Source organism: Lepus europaeus, chromosome 11, assembly GCF_033115175.1.
Source record: "Lepus europaeus isolate LE1 chromosome 11, mLepTim1.pri, whole genome shotgun sequence".
Taxonomy (NCBI): Eukaryota; Metazoa; Chordata; class Mammalia; order Lagomorpha; family Leporidae; genus Lepus; species Lepus europaeus.
In genome coordinates, this window is record NC_084837.1 from 25570842 (window position 1) to 25590860 (window position 20019).

General features: G+C 45.3%; 1 protein-coding gene across 5 annotated transcripts in view; it reads left to right on the plus strand.

Annotated features, from left to right (window-relative positions):
- Window positions 1-26: 26 nt before the first annotated feature.
- Window positions 27-20019, plus strand: part of L2HGDH (L-2-hydroxyglutarate dehydrogenase) — a 56723-nt gene continuing 36730 nt past the window's right edge. For 3 of the 5 annotated variants that reach the window (XM_062205154.1, XM_062205156.1, XM_062205157.1), the window contains exons 1-4: window positions 28-241; window positions 8529-8644; window positions 9271-9422; window positions 16542-16673. In XM_062205154.1, the coding sequence (XP_062061138.1) occupies window positions 102-241; window positions 8529-8644; window positions 9271-9422; window positions 16542-16673 (540 nt within the window). In that variant the 5' untranslated portion in view covers window positions 28-101. Of the gene's footprint in view, window positions 242-8528; window positions 8645-9270; window positions 9423-16541; window positions 16674-20019 lie in introns of all 5 variants that reach the window. The other 2 variants (XM_062205158.1, XM_062205159.1) reach the window with 2 other exon arrangements.

Sequence of the window (20019 nt, forward strand, 5' to 3'; positions counted from 1 at the left end):
GGCGCAACCCTCATTGGTCCCTGCTTGAGGGGCGGAGCCAGAGAGAGCACGCCCGGGAGCCGACTGGAGTTCAGGCTGAGGGAGAGGAGGGGGCTCAGGCGATGGTGGCGGCGCTGCGGTATCTAGGGGGGCCCTGCAGAGGGGCCCGCGGGGCTCTCCGCGGGGGCTTCCCCAGGGCGTGCGGGCCAGCGTGGCGGAGGCCCTGGTCGCTGTGCAGAGGTGACCGTAGCGCCAGCACCAGGTGAGTGGCCGGCGGCCCGCCCTCGCCGCCTTCGCTGCTGTTGCTTGTCTCCGAGGTGCCCTGTGCCAGACCTGGGCCCCTACTCCTACTTCCCTGTCCCAGGCGTGAGGAGGTCGGGATCCTGTGTGGAGCTCCGGCCTCGAAAGCCAGGAGCGGGCAACCTGCAGGGTTCGTCTGTTGCATTTCTGGGCGCGAGGTCAGGCGGTGTTGAACAGAGGTCAAGAGCGAGTGTGGCGTTGGCCACAGCCCCTCGGCTTACTCTTCTGCCCTGGGCGGGTTTCTTACCCGCCTTAGAGGGTCGGTTGTGGATAGGATCTTAGTGTCTCCCGTAGGGGGTCCGTTTGAAGAGAAAAGGCCCTGGCGCACAGCAAGCCTCCCTGGTGGTGCTTGGGAGAGCTGGAGCCTGTGTTAATTCTTTCAGCTCCTGGGGCCCCGCTGCCTGGAGCTGCCCCTGTCGGAAGCGGCTCCGTTGCTCATCAGAGGCTGCAGAATGCAGGGTCCTGTGACGAAGTTGGGGGTCACATTCCAGACCCGCTGTCTGTCTTTGCTCTCTGGCGAGGGAGCGGATCGTGCCGGACGGTGGGCTCCGTGGGTGTGAACAGAGCTTGTTCGAAGACAGATGGCGTTGCATGACGTAGGAGAGGGGCTGTATCGCAGCACGGTTTTAATTTTATTCTGAGAACCACAAGAAGCTGTTTTAAGGAGGCTAGGGTGATTAAAGATTGGTATTTGAAAAGTTAACTCTGGCTTCTGTGTGTCAGTGGATTGGAGGGGAATTAGAAAGGGGGAATCGTTAATAGCTCTGTGATTGTGTAGACGTTCTTTTGAGAAACGTTTTTCTTAAGGGAAGAAATCTAGGATTACTGAAGTTTTTAAAATATTTTTTATTTTGAAAATGATTATAGATTCATAGGAAGTTGCAAAATAGTAGAGAAGTCCCATGTAGGCTTCACCCCCATTTACCCCAATGATAACATCTAATTTAATACAGTGCCAAAGTCAGGATATTGCCGTTGGCACAGTCTGTGGATTTTTTTCAGATTTCATTAATTTACATGCAATTGTTTGTGTGTAGATCTATGCAATTTAATCATACGTGTTAATTTGCATGAACACCACTTTAGTCAAGATAAACATTCCATCACCACAAAGACGTTCCTTCTTATGAACGCCCGACCTCCCCACCCTTCCTAACCCTTGACAGCTGCCATTCCCCATCATTATAACATCATTTTGAGGATGCTGTGTGAGTGGTGTCACTCAGGATATAACCTTTTAAGATTGGCTTTATCACAGCATGAGGTCCTTGAGATCCATCCACAGTGTTGCTGATACTGGTAGTAGGATTTTCATGTTGCTTTTTTTCCATTGTTGGGGAGCATTTCATGGTTTGGATGTGTGGTACAGCTCATTCACCAGCTGGAGGACGTCTGGGCTGTTGGCAGTTTTTGGCTGCCATGAACAAAGCTGCTGTGAACATTGGTGTACAGGTTTTGGTTTGAACATTAGTTCCCATTTCTCTGGGAGACATGCGCAGGAATGCCATTGATGAGTCACAGAGTAAATACATACTTAGTTTTGTTTTGTTTTTGACAGGCAGAGTAGACAGAGAGAAAGGTCTTCCTTTTTCCGTTGGTTCACCCCCCCAAGTGGCTGCTACGGCCAGCGCCTTGTGGCTGGCGCGCTGCACTGATCCCAGTGCCAGGAGTCAAGTACTTCCTCCTGGTCTCCCATGCAGCTGCAGGGCCCAAGCACTTGGGCCATCCTCCACTGCACTCCCGGGCCACAGCAGAGAGCTGGACTGGAAGAGGGGCAACCGGGACAGAATCCAGCGCCCCAACCGGGACTAGAACCCAGGGTGCCAGCACCGCAGGTGGAGGATTAGCCTAGTGAGCCGCGGCGCCAGCCTATCATACTTAGTTTTTTAAGAGACATGCTCTTTTCCAGAGTAGCTATACTTGTTTGCATCCTAACCAGCACTGTGACCCAATTTCTCTTCATCCTCATCTGCACTTTTATTGTCACTTTTTAATTTTCGCCATTCTAATAGGAGTGTAGTGATATGGTTTTTTTTTTTTTAAAAAGATTTTATTTATTTATTTGAGAGGTGGAGTTACAGACAGTGAGAGGGAGAGACAGAGAGAAAGGTCTTCCTTCTGTTGGTTCACTCCCCATATGGCTGCAACGGCTGGAGCTGCGCAGATCCAAAGCCAGGAGCTTCTTCTGGGTCTCCCACACGGGTGCAGGTGTCCTTCTGCTTTCTCTGGCCATAGCAGAAAGCTGGATCAGAAGTGGAGCAGCCAGGTATTGAACCAATGCCCATATGGGATGAAGGCACTTCAGGCTAGGGCATTAACCCGCTGCACCACAGTGCCAGCCCCTCTCATTATGGTTTGATTTGCCTTTCCCTAAGGCAATGGTGTTTGAATAATCTAGAAACTTACAGTGTTTGAATCTTGTCATGTACTTATTTGCCATTTGTATATCTGTCCTCTGATGAAATATTTAATTCCTTTTGTCCTATGGCTGGTTTTGAGAATCTTTTACATATTCTAGGTACAGGTTCTTTATCAAAAATGTAGCTGCGTGGGAGACCGGAGAGCCCCCTGCCCTGCCCCCCAGCCTGGTGCCCATGCCCCCACCTCACGCCTGCCCCCACACCCTTGCCCCCTTTGTGCCCCTGCCCTGATTTCATTAAAGATTTCATGAAATGTAATAATAATAATAATAAAAATGTAGCTGCAAGCATTTTTTCCCCATCTTGTTGGTTGTCTTTTTATCCTTTTAATAGTCTTTTTTTTTTTTTTTAAGAGTGACTTTATTTATTTGAAAGGCAGAGTTACAGAGAGACAGAGAGAGAGAGAGGGAAGTCTTCCATCCGCTGGTTCACTCCCTAGATGGCCGCAACAGCAAAGCCAGAACTTCTTCCCAGTCTCCCACGTGGGTGCAAGGGCCCAAGGACTTGGGCCGTCTTCCTCTGCTTTCCCAGGCCATAGCAGAGAGCTGGATCAGAAGAGGAGCAGCCAGGACTAGAACCAGCACCCATATGGGATGCCAGCACTGCAAGTGGCAGCTTTACCCACAGCGCCAGCCCCCTTAATAGTCTTTTACACAGAAGTTTTAAATTTTTTTTAAAGATTTTTTATTGGGCCAGCGCCGTGGCTCAACAGGCTAATCCTCCACCTTGCAGCACCGGCACACCGGGTTCTAGTCCTGGTCAGGGTGCCGGATTCTATCCCGATTGCCCCTCTTCCAGTCCAGCTCTCTGCTATGGCCTGGGAGTGCAGTGGAGGATGGCCCAAGTGCCTGGGCCCTGCACCGCATGGGAGACCAGGAGAAGCACCTGGCTCCTGGCTTCAGATCAGCGCGGTGCGCCGGCCGCAGCGGCCATTGGAGGGTGAACCAACGGCAAAAAGGAAGACCTTTCTCTCTGTCTCTCACTATCCACTCTGCCTGTGGGGGAAAAAAAAAAAAGATTTATTTATTTATTTATTTATTTTTTTTTTTTTTGACAGGCAGAGTGGACAGTAGAGAGAGAGACAGAGAGAAAGGTCTTCCTTTTGCCGTTGGTTCACCCTCCAATGGCCGCCGCGGTAGGCGCGCTGCGGCCGGTGCACCACGCTGATCCGATGGCAGGAGCCAGGTGCTTCTCCTGGTCTCCCATGGGGTGCAGGGCCCAAGGACTTGGGCTATCCTCCACTGCACTCCCTGGCCACAGCAGAGAGCTGGCCTGGAAGAGGGGCAACCGGGACAGGATCGGTGCCCCGACCAGGACTAGAACCCGGTGTGCCGGCGCCGCTAGGCGGAGGATTAGCCTATTGAGCCGCGGCGCCGGCCTATTTATTTATTTGAGAGGTAGAGTTACAGACAGTGAGAGGGAGAGACAGAGAGAAAGGTCTTCCGTCCGTTGGTTCACTCCCAATGGCCACAATGGCCAGAGCTGTGCCGATCTGAAGCCAGGTGCCAAGTGCCAGGTGCCTCCTCCCGGTCTCCCATGCAGGTTCAGGGGCCTAAGGACCTGGGCCATCTTCCACTGCTTTCCCACATCATAGCAGAGAGCTGGATTAGAAGAGGAGCAGCCGGGACTTGAACCGGCGCCCATATGGGATGCCGGCACTGCAGGCAGAGGATTAACCTACTGTGCCATATCGCCGGTCCCAAGAAGTTTTAAATTTTGATGAATCCAGGTTAGCCACATTTTTCTTTTACAGACTATGTTTTTGATGTCAACTCTAGGTCCCAAAGATTTTATTCTATTTTCTTTTAAGAGCTTTATCCAGAGTATTTGATATAAAAATTGTTACTATTTTTAATTCCAAGGTGGTAGTATGTGTGTGTGTGTGTGTGTGTAAGATTTTTTTTTTTAAATTATTATTATTTGAAAAGCGTAGAGAGGTGAAGACAGATTTATCTTCCAATCACTGGTTCACTATTTGAGTGCCACAAAGGCCAGGACTGGGCCAAGCTGCGTTGAATCAGCACTCATATGGGATGCTGCATCACAGGTGGTGCGGTGACCCACTGTGCCACAACACCGGCCCCAGCATGTGTGTTTTGAAGAGAACTTTAGAAGTAAAATTTTGAAACATTTACAAATGAAATAATGATGCTTAGGGTTTACATCAAAATCATTTAATAGAGGAGGGAGTGAAATCGAAGGCACAGATTTGTTGTGCGTTGATGACCATTGAAGATGCATGATGTGTATATGGGGATTCATTGTCCTCTTTTCTCTAACTTTGTATTGGTTTGTCCTTTTTCATAATCAGAAGCTTTTAAAAAGTTACTGTTAAACTGCTCGTCGATGCTGGCTTGAGAATGAGCTGTGGAAAAAAATGTCCCCTTGACCTTCAGATGTCCTCCAGTGCTCACCTGCTACTGCTGTTCTGATCGTCTTTCCCCGTAGTGGCTGCTTGGACTTCCATGCTTTAGCTTGTGAAGGGTGCCTCCATGACCATGTTGTTATGTAGAATAGTGATTTTTCAGGTTTGAGGACGGGAAGTAAAGGTGACATAAATAATTGGAAAAAGTCTATTCAATGCATAGTTTTATGTTAGAAAATGAAACGTTGATTAATGGGGCCAGTGTTGTGGTACATCCAGTTCAGCTGCTGTTTGTGAGGCCTACATCCCTTATCAGAATGCTGATGGCGCAGCAGGTTAAAGCCTCAGCCTGCAGCGCTAGCATCCCATATGGGCACTGGTTCAAGTCCCAGCTGCTCCTCTTCTGATCCAGCTCTCTGCTATGGCATGGGAAAACAGTAGAAAATGGCCCAAGTTCTTGGGCCCCTGCACCCACGTGGGAGACCTAGAAGAAGCTCCTGGCTCCTGACTTCGCATCGTCTCAGCTCTGGCCATTGCAATCATTTGGGGAGTAAACCAGCAGATGGAAGATCTCCCTCTCTCTGGCTCTACCTCTCTCTGTACTCTTTCAACTAAATAAAATAAGTCTTTAAAAAAAAGAATGCTGATTGAAGCCCTGACTCCTTTGCTTTTGACCCAGCTTTCTGCTAATATTAGGTAAGGCAGTGGAAGATGGCCCAAGTATCTGGGCCCCTGCCACACTTGTGGGAAACTCAGATTAAGTTATTGGCTCCTGGCGTTAGCCTGGCCCAGGCTGACATTTGTGGGCATTTGGGGAACGAACCACTGGGTAGGAGATCTCCCTGTCTCCCTCCATCTGCCTCTTCTCCCACTGTCCCTGCCTTTCAAATAAATAAGCAAATCTTTTTCAAAAACTAAAATTTGATTAACGATTGCAATAGAATCTGCAAAATCAAGAGCCAAGTAAAAAAATTTGGCTGAGAGACTGTAACAGAGGAGAAGCTCTGCCTTGCCAAGTTTTTTGGGTTTTGTTTCTATTTCTGAGACACTGAGGGACAGCTAGGGAACTTCCAACCACTGGTTCAATCCCCAGATGCTCACAATGGCAGGGGCTAGACTGGGGCCAGAGCCAGAAGCCAGGAACTCAATCCAAATCTCCCACATAGATGGCAGGAACTCAATTACTTGAGCTGCCAGTGCTGTCTCCCATGGTCTGCATTGGCAGGAAGCTGGAGTCAGAAGCCTGAGCCTGGGCTTGAACCCTGGGACTCCCATGTAGGATGCAGATGGCTTAACCACTAGGCTAAATACCTGCTCCTACCAAAGGGTTTTTATTAGAGTTCCCCAAAGGGAGCAAGAATGAGAAACACTATTGTACGAGTCAAGACCACTCTTGCAGAGTGTGAAGGTGGTGCTGCTTTTTTCCAGAAAAGTGAAGCTTGAGAGCTAAGCACAGCATCATAGCCCGACCTGGGAGTAAGGAAAAAAAAGTAGAAAAGAAATGGCTTTCTTACACAGGAGCACACACACACCCCTTCCTTTTGTGGGCCCAGCTGTTCTTGAAGGGTACTTATAGTTTATTGGTCAGTATAGGGAACACCTTGATTAGGAAAAAATACATAAAATATGACTAAGTCATATGCACACCAATAACTTAAAGATTTGTAAATGCTTTGAAAACCTGCCTAGTAAAAGATTATGGAGGTTTGTAAAGCTTGTTTTAACAATAATTATATTTGTGGAATTCTTGGAAACCATGTGTAAATTTCCTAAAAGATCTGCTTATTGTGGAAGTTGTAAAAAGGGTCAAGGTTAGTAAATCATTGTAAGTAACTATATTAGAATATGAGTGTTTTACCCTTTTGTGAAATATTTTTAAAAACATATTTAAATGGCCGGTACCGCGGCTCACTAGGCTAATCCTCTGCCTGCGGTGCCAGCACACCAGGTTCTAGTCCCAGTCGGGGCGCTGGATTCTGTCCTGATTGCTCCTCTTCCTGTCCAGCTCTCTGCTGTGGCCAGGGAGTGCAGTGGAGGATGGCCCAAGTGCTTGGGCCCTGCACCCGCATGGGAGACCAGGAGAAGCACCTGGCTCCTGGCTTCGGATCAGCGCGGTGCGCCAGCCACAGCGCGCCGGCTGCAGCGGCCATTGGAGGGTAAACCAACGGCAAAAAGGAAGACCTTTTTCTCTGTCTCTCTCTCTCTCTCACTGTCCACTCTGCCTGTCCAAAAAAAAAAAAAAAAAAAAAAAAAAAATTAAAAAAAAAAAAACAACATATTTAAAGGCTTGGACTTTGCTGATGTTAGTAGTGGTTTAGTTGACCAGTGCAAGCATTTGCCAATAACCACTATTAATGTAGTGGACCCAGAATCCTATTTCACTTATGCTGTTGTTTTTTATCCTCTCTTAACTGTGGGCCTTGTTCACCATCGCACACACCCCTTGGTAACAGGTTGATCCCACCATGCAGTGGTACTGCAGAGAACTATCTGTTGAGCGCCACCTAGAGGCTATCCCTGTCCAAGTTATGAGGCACTTAGACTAAAGGAGGAAATTTTATGCCCTTATGACCCTAAAATTAGCTTAATATATAGGATTAAATTTATCAAACTCACACATTAGACCCTAAGTTGTCCGGGGGCTGTTTCTGGTTTCTCATGTAGCTGCAAATGTGACAGCATTTGTTACCAAGTTGATGTACTTCCATGAAGGATTTTGAAATGGAAACTTAGGTCACTTTTCAAAGGGCAGGCCTACTCTCTGAAGTTTCCCTCTTTTCTGTTCTCATAAGACCTGGATTTGTTGACCATGAAATCAGTGCTGAAGGTAATCTTTTAAGCTTCTAGTTGCAGAGTTAGATAAATTATTCACGCCCTTTCTAATCTTTCAGATGATTGTGTAATCTAGGTTTGTTGTGGTTAAGAATGTTGTTTTGAGCCCGTTCTGGACCAGTTACTTCCTATAGGTTTGATGTTCTTACTGTAGTTTCCTTCTTATCAGAAAAAAGAAAGTATAGATTCTTGCACACTGAGGTGTTAAAGGCATAGTGTGTTAGCCTGTCCTCCAGAATCCTACAGTTCAGTTTGGAAGGACTGAAGGTAAAGAGAAGTCTGCCGCTTAACCCAGCATGATCACTGAGATAACCAGCCAGGGACTGGGCATGATAGAGACCCAGGCAGCCTGGGCAAGCAGCCATCCTCCCTGCCAGCGGGCTGCAGCTGGCTTACCTACTGACCAGCAGTGCATGTAACTTTTAAAGGTTTGTTCATGATTAATCTGCTGACCAGCAGAGCACACAACTTTAAAAGGTGTGTTCATGAAGTGAAGCCAAATAGCTCAAAGCCCAGTACATATCTGACTATAAATTAATAGTGTAATGGCCATCGATGTTGAAAATTATGCCTGTGACCTTTGGTGAGCCCTACTGTGAACATGCGTATTTAATAGTGACTTTCTCTTCAAGCTCATTTGATGTAGTCATTGTCGGAGGTGGAATTGTGGGCCTTGCCTCTGCCAGAGCACTCATCCTGCGACATCCGGCACTTTCGATTGGTGTTGTGGAAAAAGAGAAAGACTTGGGTATGTATGCTGTCAGCGTTGCCTTTGGGCTGACTTGGTCACCTGGTCATTTTGTCATTTCTGACTCTGGAGCTGAGTGTCGATGTTAGTATCTTGGTTTGGGTTCTCCTAGAGGCAGAGGCTGGGACAAGGACTTGGGTGTAGTCGATTTATTTGAGAGATTATATGAGAAGGCAGCAGTTGAGGGGTGGGGAGAGTTAAGATTTGGAAAGAGGAACAAAGGCAGTGTTGGAGAACTTGATGTCACCGGGGCCTCCGAGGAGCAAGAGTGTGTCTTTCTTTGGTTGAGGATTGTCCATAATATGTTGAACCCCACTGCCTCCCAAAAAGTTAGAAAAAGTCCTAGGACAGAATGCGAGAGCTGAGGAGGATCCACAGATGGTTTGCTGGTAGTGAGAGGTGAGCGTGTGCACCAAACTTACAGCTGAAATGAGAGATAGGCTGAAGAGGTGTGGCGTGGGAACTAGGGATGGCTCCTGGAGAAAGTTACTAGTGATCCGAGCAAATTCAGGCAGAATTTTGAAAGATAAAGTCTCGTAAAGCTTCAGCTGTAAGCTTGTTCTCTCACCTTGTAGGCTTTTTCTGAGTCATGTACTTTCTCTTACCCTGTTTCTCTTGTTCTGTAGCTGTTCACCAGACTGGACATAACAGTGGGGTCATTCATAGTGGAATTTATTATAAACCCGAATCTCTGAAAGCTAAGTTATGTGTGCAGGGTGCAGCCCTCTTGTATGAGTACTGTAACCAAAAGGGAATTTCCTACAAGCAATGTGGCAAGGTATGGTGTTTTACTTGGGCCTCGACTGACTCGTAACTAACACTTTCATGCTGATGCTTAATGTTGAATTTTTAAAAATACCTGGCTTTTCCTTCCATTGTATCTGTGTGCTTTGTGAAATCTAATTTTAGGAAATAACTTTGAAAAATATGATGTGACTTACTCTACTTTTTATTTTATTTTTAAAATATATTTGAGAAGCAGAGAGAGACAGAAAGCGAGCACATTCGCATCCACTTGTTCACTGTTCAAATGCCTACAGGGGCCTCAGGCCAGAGCCCAAAACTGGGTGATGGGAACTCAATCCATGTCTCCCATGTGGGCAGCAGCTTGAGCTGACACCACTGCTTCCCAGTGTCTACATTAGCAGGAAGCTGGAGTAAGCATTAAACGTAGGCATTCTGTTATGGGGTGTGCACATCTTAACTAGTGTCTTTAACTGCTGGGCCAAATGCCTTCCCCCTCCATGTACTTTAAAAGATAGTTTTATTGGCATATCTATCTTATCTATATCGTTCACCCATTTAAATGTTTTTAGTAGGTTCACAGAATTGTGCTGCCATTGCCACTAATTTTAGAATATTTTCATCACACCAAAAAGAAGCCGTACTATTGATGGTTACTCCCTATTCCAATCTCCCTTAGTCCCTGGCAACCATTACTATACTTTATGTTTCTGTAGATTTGCCTGTTCAGGTTGAATCATATACCGCGTGGTCTTTTGTGAACTGTTTCTTTGAGTTAGCATAATGTTTTCAAAGTTCATCCACATTTTAGCATGAATCTGTACTCCATTCCTTTTTATGGCTGAATGATTTTTCATTATATGAATATCCCACATTTTGTTTATTCATCATTTGAAAGAATTTAGGTTGTTTTCACTTTTTGGGTTTTATGAATGATGCTTCAGTGGACATTTGTGTACAGATGTTTGCGTGAGCATATGTTTTCATACCTCTTGTATGTGTTTCTTCCTGTGAGTTGGATTGTTGGGATAGTTAACATTCTGGGAAACTGCCAAATAGCTTTCCAAAGTGCTTTTTTACTATTTTACATTTCCACTAGCAGTTATGGGGGCTCCAGTTTTTCTATATCCTCACCAATCTGTTAATGTCCTTTTTATTTTATCCATCCTATTGAATATAGGGGCTATAACTTAGTGCAGTTTCAATGGTGTTGAGTATCTTTATTTTCAAAAATTAGTGTATTTTTAATTGACAAAATTGTATATACTTATGTTCAGTATATTATACCTGTTGTAGATAATATATGAATATTATTCAATATAATGATTAATAATGTGATTAGCATGAAATATGTATATGTGTGTAATGGCTAAATATAATATTTAACCAATATATGGCCTATATTTTGGTTATCACAGACTTACCATTTATTTGTGGTGAGAATACTCAAAATGTACTCTTTTACCAATCTTCAAGAATACATTGTTCCTACGGTAGTTGCAGTGTTGTATAGTAGATCTCCAGAGCTTAATCCTCCTATCTAACTGAGATTGTATAGCCGTTAGCCAACATCTCCTTACCACCTGCACCCTGGTAACCACCATTCCACTCTCTGCTTTTATGGGTTCAACTTTTTCAGATTCCACATGTAAGTGAGATCGTGCAGTATTTATGTGTGTGGTTTGTTTCACTTAACATAATGCCTTCCAGATCCGTCCATGTTGTCACAAATTATAGTATTTTCTTCTTTTTTAAAGACTGAATAGTATTGCATTGTGTACATGGACTACATTTTTTTTTATCTGTTCATGAACACTTAGGTTGATTCCCTATCTTGACTATTGTGTGTAATAGTGCAGTGATCATGGAAATGCGTATGTCTCTCTGACATAATAATTTATTTCCTTTGGATTTATATACAGAAGTGGATTTTCAGGATCTGTGTTGAACATCTTATCATTTCCTTATTGACCATTCATGTGACTTCTTTAAAGAAATGTCCATTCAGATCTTTTGCCCATTTTAAATCTTTTGCTCATTGATCATATTTTCCTGAGTTGCGTGTATTCTTTATATATTCCAGATACATTATCCTGTAGTCCCCCCCATTAATAGAGGATTTATTCCAATACCTGCAGAAGATGGTGTAAACTATGAATATATATATCTACAATAGTTTGATTTATAATTAGCCTCAATAGGGTTAATAACAATAATTAACATTTATAACCATGTATTATAATAAAACTTATGCTAATGTTATCTCTTTCTCTCTGTCTCTCAAAATAGCATCTTATCCTCACCCCTCTTATGATAGTGTGAGACGATACTTAAAGACAGCACTTTATCACTTGTCTTTGACGTATCAGAATAGCCAGCATTACTGCTGTTGTGTTTTTGGGCCGTTATTAGGTAAGATAAGGTTAACTTGAACACAATGACTTGGATGCTATTACAGCCAATCTCATAACTGATATTGCTACTGAGTACAAAGAGGCAGGTGACACATAGAGTATGGATACGCAGGACAAAGAAGTGACTCATATCTGAGGCAGCACATGGTGGGATGATGTGAGATTTCATCCCACTGCTCAGAACAGCTTGAAATTTAAAATATACAAATTGTTGGGATAAACAGTTATAGCATCCATTTGGATGCCTATGTCGCACAGCTGAGCACTTGTGTTTGGTTCCTGGCTCTGGCTCCCAATTCCCGTTTCATACTATGCAGGCCATGAGAGGTAACAGTGATGACTCAAGTAATCGGATTCCTGCCACCCATGAGGGAGACCTTTACTGAGTTCCTGGCTCCTGACTTTGTCCTGGCTCAGTCTGGGCCATTGCAGGCATCTGGGGAGTGAACCAGTGGATGCGAGTGTGTTCTCTCTCCCTCTCCCGCCTTTCACAATCTCTCTCTCTTTCAAATAAATAAATATTAATTTAAAAAACTTATCAGTTATTTATTTCTAAGATTTTCCACTTAATGCTTTTGACTTTTGGTTGACTCTGTATGAAACCGTAGAAAGCAAAACCTCGGCTGAAGGAACTACCACGGATCAGCCCTGTGATTTTATCCCGCTCTGTGGTTTTTCTTGCTTGCTTTCTTGAAAGCACTGATGTTTTTATTGTAGTCTGGCTTATCTTTTTGCTTTGTTGTACTTTAGTATTATAAGTAAGAAATCATTGCCCAAGACTAGATTGTAACGAATTACTCATAGTTTCTTTCCCTCCCCCCACCCTGGGCATTTTCTAGCCTTAGCTGTTACGTTGGCTATGATTACTTTTGTATTCATTTTATATATGGCACGAGGAAGGTGACCAATTTCATTCTTTTGTGTGTGGATATCTAGTTGTTCCATTGCTCATTGGAAAGACTATTTCTACATTCTTTTTTTGATACCCTATTCAAAAATCATTGGAGCATAAATGTTAATGGATTCTCAATTGATGCATATGTCTATTCTGTCTATTCTTAGGCCAGTATAGGAAGTGAGTCCTCCGATTTTTTTTTTTTTTTCTATTCTGGGACCCTAGCTTTTCCAGATAAATCTTGGAAGTAACTTATCACTCTCTCCAAAAATGCTACTGGAATTTTTTTTTTTTTTTTTTTTTTTAACAGGCAGAGTGGATAGTGAGAGAGAGAGACAGAGAGAAAGGTCTTCCTTTTTGCCGTTGGTTCACCCTCCAATGGCCGCTGCGGCCGGCGCATCTCACTGATCCGAAGCCAGGAGCCAGGTGCTTCTCCTGGTCTCCCACGCGGGTGCAGGGCCCAAGGACTTGGGCCATCTTCTACTGCTTTCCCAGGCCACAGCAGAGAGCTGGCCTGGAAGGGGGGCAACCGGGATAGAATCCGGCTCCCCAACCGGGACTAGAACCCGGTGTGCTGGCACTGCAAGGCGGAGGATTAGCCTGTTAAGCCACGGCGCCAGCCCCTAACAGTTTTAAATCTTGCAAACCAGGAATATGAAAATTCTGCTTATTTTTATCTTCTTTTTTTTCAGCAGTATTTTGTCATTTTTGGTTCTGCAAGGCTTATACTTCTTTCATCAAATTTATTCCTCAGTATTCTTTCTGAATATTGTGAGGAAAATTATTTTCTCAGGTTTACTTTTACAAATAGTGAACCAACAGATAGACTCTCTCTCTCTCTCTCTCTCTCTCTCTCTCCCCCTCTCTCCCCCTCTCCCTCCCTCCCTCCCTCCCCTCTCTCTCTCTCTTTCCCCTCCTCCCTGTCCCTCTGATACTCTGCTTTTCATATAAATAAATAAATAAATTTTAAAAAGATTTTTTAAAAATATATTCTGTGTACTACATACATACAGAATACATTTTTAGGTAGATTTTTTTTTTAAAGATTTATTTATTTATTTATTTGAAAGAGTCACACAGAGAAGGAGAGGCAGAGAGAATAGAGAGGTCTTGCTCTGCTGGCCGCAGAGCAAGAGGCCGCAACGGCCAGAGCTGCGCCGATCCGAAGCCAGGAGCCAGGAGCGTCCTCCGGGTCTCCCACATGTGTGCAGGGGCCAAGGACTTGGGTCTTCTTCTACTGCTTTCCCAGGCCATAGCAGAGGCTGGATCAGAAGTAGAGCAGCCAGGTCTTCAACTGCGCCCATGTGGGATGCCGGCACCACAGGCAGTGGCTTTTACGTGCTATGTCACAGCGCCAGCCCCTGATTTGCAAATATTTTCTCCCATTCTGTGAGCTTTTTTTTCTTCCTTTCACTTTTTGGGGGCATGTCCTTCATTCTACTTTCTTTTTTAAGGTTAAATTTTTTAATGTAAGTATCCCTTAAGCCGTAATTAAAAGTAACATCTAAGTGCAGTCATTCAGTAGGTGATTAGGACAATGCTGTAGACACCCACAACCCCGTGTTGGAGCGCCCAGGTTTCAGTCCTGGCTTTGCTTCCTATTCTAGCTTCTGCTAATGTACATCCTGGGAAGCAGCAGGTGGTGCCTAAAGCCCGCAGGTTCCTGCTACTCATGTGGGAGACCTAGGTGGAGCTGGCCTCCTAGCTTTGGCCTGGCCCAGCCCTTGCTGCTGAGGCCTTTTGCAATGTGAATCAGCAGATGGAAGATGCTTTCTCTCCTTTTCAAATAAATACAAATTTTTAAAAATATTTATTTATTTATTTGAAAGGCAGAGTTACAGAGAGGCAGAGAGAGAGAGAGAGGTCTTCCATTCGCTGGTTCACTCCCCAAATGGCCACAATGGCCAGAACTGGGTCGATCCGAAGCCAGGAGCTGGGAACTTCTTCCAGGTCTCCCACATGGGCGCAGGGGCCCAAGGACTTGGGCCATCTTCCACTGCTTTCCCAAGCCATAGCAGAGAGCTGGATCGGAAGTGGAGGAGCCACCAGTGCTCTTATGGGATGGTAGCACTGCAGGCAGCAGCCCCATAAATAAAGTTTAAAAAACAAAAAGTATTACCTCATAAGAGTCTGTTGACTCCTCAGTGCCATGTGGTCATTTGTACATTCTGATGTACCTGTGACTTGCACTCTGCTGTCCCCTGCTGGCAGCTGCTGAGTGACAGAAAAACTACTTCAAGCAGGTGCTTGGATTTGCTGTTTTTCTCTCTGCAACAGAATGCATTGCTAAATGCACTCAGCCCTGGTATCCACGGGAGGCTGATTCCAGGACATGGACAGCTGCTGTGGGCTGCTGATGCTCAGCTCCATCGTATAAAGCGGAAAGGTGTTTTCTTATAACTCATACCCTCCTGTGTGCTTTATCACTGGACTACTTACCATGCCCCAGACAGTGTAAGCGCTATGGAAGTATTGGCTCAGGATAGTGACTGGGGAGAAATCTGTACTCGTTCCTTAGGGCTGCAGCTCTTTCTCATCTGTTGGGTCCACAGTTGGTCGAAGCTGCAGATGTGGGACTCGGGATGTGCAGGGCTGGCCGCACGTGTAATTCATTCTAGAAGACAAAAGGGATAGCTTCTCCCTCCGAAAGCCCATCACACCAAGCACCAGCTGTCTTTCTGCCCACTGGGACTTCACACTTTCTTACAGGAATAAGGCCATTCTGTTTTGGAAAAAATAATATACATATAATGCCTAAGCAACTTGTGCTCCTCTTTGGTACTGAGGGAGTGAAGGGAATAGGGTTGCTTATGGCCTGCTATGACAGGAGTGGAAGTAGAGGCCTCATCACCTTTGGGGAAACTTTGTTATAATGCGGTTTTGTTACCACTTTTCTTGTTGGAGGATGAAAATTAAGTCATGCAGAAAGGGAAAAGTAGACACTAAAGAAAAACAATTTTAATCAACAGTGGTTGAATCAGATGAGGGTACTTTAAAAAGTTCATGGGAAGTGGCTGGCATGTGGCACAGTGGGTTAAGCAGCCACCTGCAACACAACACTGGTTTCCCAGATTGGAGCACCAGTTCAAGTCCTGGCTGCTCCACTTCCTTTCCAGCTCCCTGCTAATGTGCCTGTGAAGGTAGCAGATGATGGCCCAATTGTTTGAGCTCCTGCCACCCTTGTGGGAGACCCAGGTGGAGTTCCACACTCCCAGCTTAGGCCTGGCTGAGGCCCAGCCTTTGCAACCATTTGGGAAGTGAAACAACAGGTGAAAGAGTTCTGTCTCTGTCACTCTGCCTCTCAATCAATCAGTCAATCATCATTATTTTAAAAGTTCATGGAAATTAGAATTAAGAGATAAATTCCTGGCCGGTGCTGTGGCTCAATAGGCTAATCCTCTGCCTGCGGCGCCAGCACACCGGGTTCTAGTCCCAGTTGGGGCGCCGAATTCTGTCCCAGCTGCTGTGGCCTGGGAGCGCAGTGGAGGATGGCCCAAGTGCTTGGGCCCTGCACCTGCATGGGAGACCAGGGGAAGCACCTGGCTCCTGGCTTCGGATCAGCGCGGTGCGCCTGCCACAGCAGCCATTGGGGGGGCGAACTAACGGAAAAGGAAGACCTTTCTCTCTGTCTCTCTCTCACTGTCCACTCTGCCTGTCAAAAAAAAAAAAAAAAGATAAATTCCTTAATACACAATTTTTTGAAATCTGTGCATAATTTTTCATGATGCACATTTTCCATGAACTTTTGAAAACCTCATACAACAATTTATTATTTTCTGTTGGCTGTGTCTGTCGCAGCTGATGATACATTTAACTCTATCCATGTTCATTTTTCTTTTTTAAGCTTATAGTAGCCGTTGAACAAGAAGAAATTCCCAGACTTCAGGCCCTGTATGAGAGAGGCCTGCAGAATGGTGTCCAGGGCCTGAGGCTGATCCAGCAGGAAGATATAAAGAAGAAGGAGCCATATTGCAGGGTAAGCGATTCTGCAGCCTCATGCGCGTGCTCAAAGGAATATTTTCACTTGAATCCTGTGCCATGGAAGCTGAGCCTGCGTTGGCAGGAGGTGGAAGTAATGAGAAGTTAGTTAAGTGATTCCATCGTAGAAGCAGTGACATTGTCAGACACAATAAGGCACTGCCACAAGCTCTGGTCACCTGCTTGCTTCTTTTCCTGTGCCAACATTAGCAAAAGCAAGAGGAAGTCTGAGACCATATGGCATATTTAAAAAACTCTTGAGTGATGATGTGGTTGGAGCATCAGGTGTGTAGAGAGAGCCAAGAGGTGAGGCTGCAAAAGGCAGGGTCAGGCCCGTACTCAGGTCCCAGACTTCATGCTAATGACTCTGAAGTTTATCCAACAGGCCTGGGGAGCTGCTTTAGATTGTCTGAGGAAGGTAGCTGCAGTGCCTGACCTGCCTTTTGGAAAGATAAGGCTGGCCTGAGTGTGAAGTGTGGTTAGTAGAGTAGCTTGCTTGAAACATGCTTGGGGGGAATCTCATCTTTATTCATGAAGCAACATGAATAATAATTTAATAGTCACTCTGCCTGTCAACTTTCACTTGGTAACCATTTGGAGACTATCAGTCCAGCCCTCAGTTCCACTGATACTCGGTGAATGGCTGTATCTCTTTCCTCTCTTCTACCCTATTACTGAGAACATACATTACCTAGACTGTAGTATCTGTTTTAGAGAGTGTCACCTTGAACTCCCTGCCAGGAGATGCTTATTAAAAGCTTAGAGAAACACTGTTCATGGGATATAATCTGGAGAACATGAAGACATTTCTTCTTCTGTCCAGACATAAATTCAAGTCTCACATCTGCTTCTTGGGTTCTGATTTGTCTTTTCTGTTAAGAGTTATTTATTAACTTGAAAGGCAGAATGAGAGGAGGAGAAACACACATACACACATATGCGCACACACACACGCGCACACACATACATAGGGAGGGGGAAGAGAGAGTGAGAGAGAGAGAAGGAGAGAGCAGGAGAGAGGAGGAGAGAGGGAGAGAGAGAGGACTTACTTCCCAAATGGCCACAACAACCAAGTGTGGGTCAGGCCAAAGCCAGGAGCCAGGTACTCCATCCTGATCTCCTGCATTTGTAGCAAGGGTCCAAGTCCTTGGGCCATCTTCTGTTCCCTTCCCAGGTTCATTAGCAGGAAGTGGGATTGGAAACAGAGCAGCCAGGATTGGCACTGGCACTCTAATATGGAATGTCAGCATTGCAAGTAGTGGCTTAACCCTCTGTACCACACACTGGCCCCAGATTATGCTGTTTCTAAGCATTAGACTCCTCATTTGTAAAATGGAAGTTCTTCTGAGAATTAAATAAAATGCTACTTGTAGAAGTGGTAGATATTATTGTATGCTTATGTGAACAATTAAGTTCACATGGGTTTACATATTTGGAATTTTTCTGTCAAATCTGTTAAGATGTTAGGGATGTTTACTTATGTATATTCTTTCCCCTTGGTTTCTATTTCCTCCTTTCCTGATGTTTTACTTTTTTTTTTTTTTAAGATTTATTTATTTATTTATTTATTTATTTGAAAGGCATAGTTACAGAGAGCGGGGAGGGGAGGGCAGAGATCTTCCATCTGCTGGTTCACTCCCAGGTGGCCGCAACCACTGGAGCTAGATTGATCCAAAGCCAGTAGCCAGAAGCTTCTTCCTGGTCTCCCACACGGGTGCAGGGGCCCAAGGACTCGGGCCATCTTCCACTGCTTTCCCAGGCAATAGCAGAGAGCTGGATCAGAAGTGGAGCTGCCAGGACAAGAACCGGCGCCCATATGGAATGCCAGCACTGCAGGCAATGACTTTACCTGCTACGCCACAGTGCCGGCCCTCATTTTACTTTTTATAAAAAATATTTATCGGAGGGGCAGAGAGGGACAGACAGAGTGCTCCCATCTGCTGGTTCGCTTCTCAAATGACTGCACTGGCTGAAACTGGGCAGATGGAAGCTGGGAGCTGGGAACTCAGTGCAGGTATCCCAGATGGTGGCAGGAACCCAAATACTTGAATCATCACTTGCTGCCTTCTCAGGCCAGAGCCAGATACTGATCCCAGGTACCCCAATATGGGATGCTAAGCATCTTAACCACCAGGCTAAATGCCTAGCCTCTTTTGCTTCACTTTTTTAAAAACGTGTTTATTTATTTTCATCTACTTGAAAGGCAGAGTGACAGAAGAAGAGAGAGAAACAGAGATGGAGAGTGATCTTCCATCCACTGGTTCACTCCCCAAATGCTCACAACAGCCAGGGCTGGGTAAGGTCGAAGCCAGGAGCCAGGAACTCCATCTGGGTCTCCCCCGTAGGTGGTAGGGGTCCAAGCACTTGAGTCATTATTTACTGCCTCTCAGGATACATTAGGAGGAAGGTGGATTGGAAGCAAAGGTGCTGGGAATTGAACCCAGTATCCAACATGGAACATGGGCATCCCAAGTGACAGCTTAACCTGCTGCACCACAATGCCTGCCCCTACTTTACTTATAATTCATTATTTTTCTATAATTCATATCAGTTCCTTTTTAGAACAAAACAGGCTATTTAGAAAACAGTGGAGAGGATGGTGTTGTAGCTCAGTGGGTAAAACCACTGCCTGTGATGCCAGCATCCTATATGGATGCCAGTTCATGTCTAGGCTGCTCCACTTCCAGTCTAGCTCCCTGCTAATGGCCTGGGGAAAGCCATGGAGGATGGTCCATGTGTTTGGGTCCCTGTACCCATGTGGGAGACTTACATGAAGCTCTTGAGCCTGACTTCACCTGGGTGGTGCAGCCCTGGCTATTGTGGACATTTGAAGAGTGAGCCAAGTTGGGAGATTTCTTTCTGTCTGCATCTCAAGTAAATAAAAAATAAATGAATAATTTTTTTTTAAAAGAGCCATCAGGAGCTGAGCAGATCAGAAGGCACTGCCCACATGTCAGGTCTTCCAGGCCCAAACATAAACCTGAGGTACTCCTCCTTTAAAAACAAATAAATAAAAACACTGGAGAAAGTCCCTAATATGTTGTAAAACCAGGAATGCTCCATAGAAGAGCTGGTTGTGTAGGCTGAGGCCATTCTTCAAGGGAAAGTCTCTGTACTTTTTGCTCAGCTTTGCTGCAATTTTAAACCTTCTCTAAAAAGTTAAGTTTATTTTTTAAAATTGAGATTGGTGCTGGTATTGTAGCATAGTGGGTAAAGCTACCCACTGCGATGCTGGCCTCCATGTGGGCACTTGTTCAAGTTCATGCTGCTCCACTACTGATCCAGCTCTCTGCTATGGCCTGGGAAAGCAACAGAGAGTGGCCCAAGTGCCTGGGCCCCTGCCA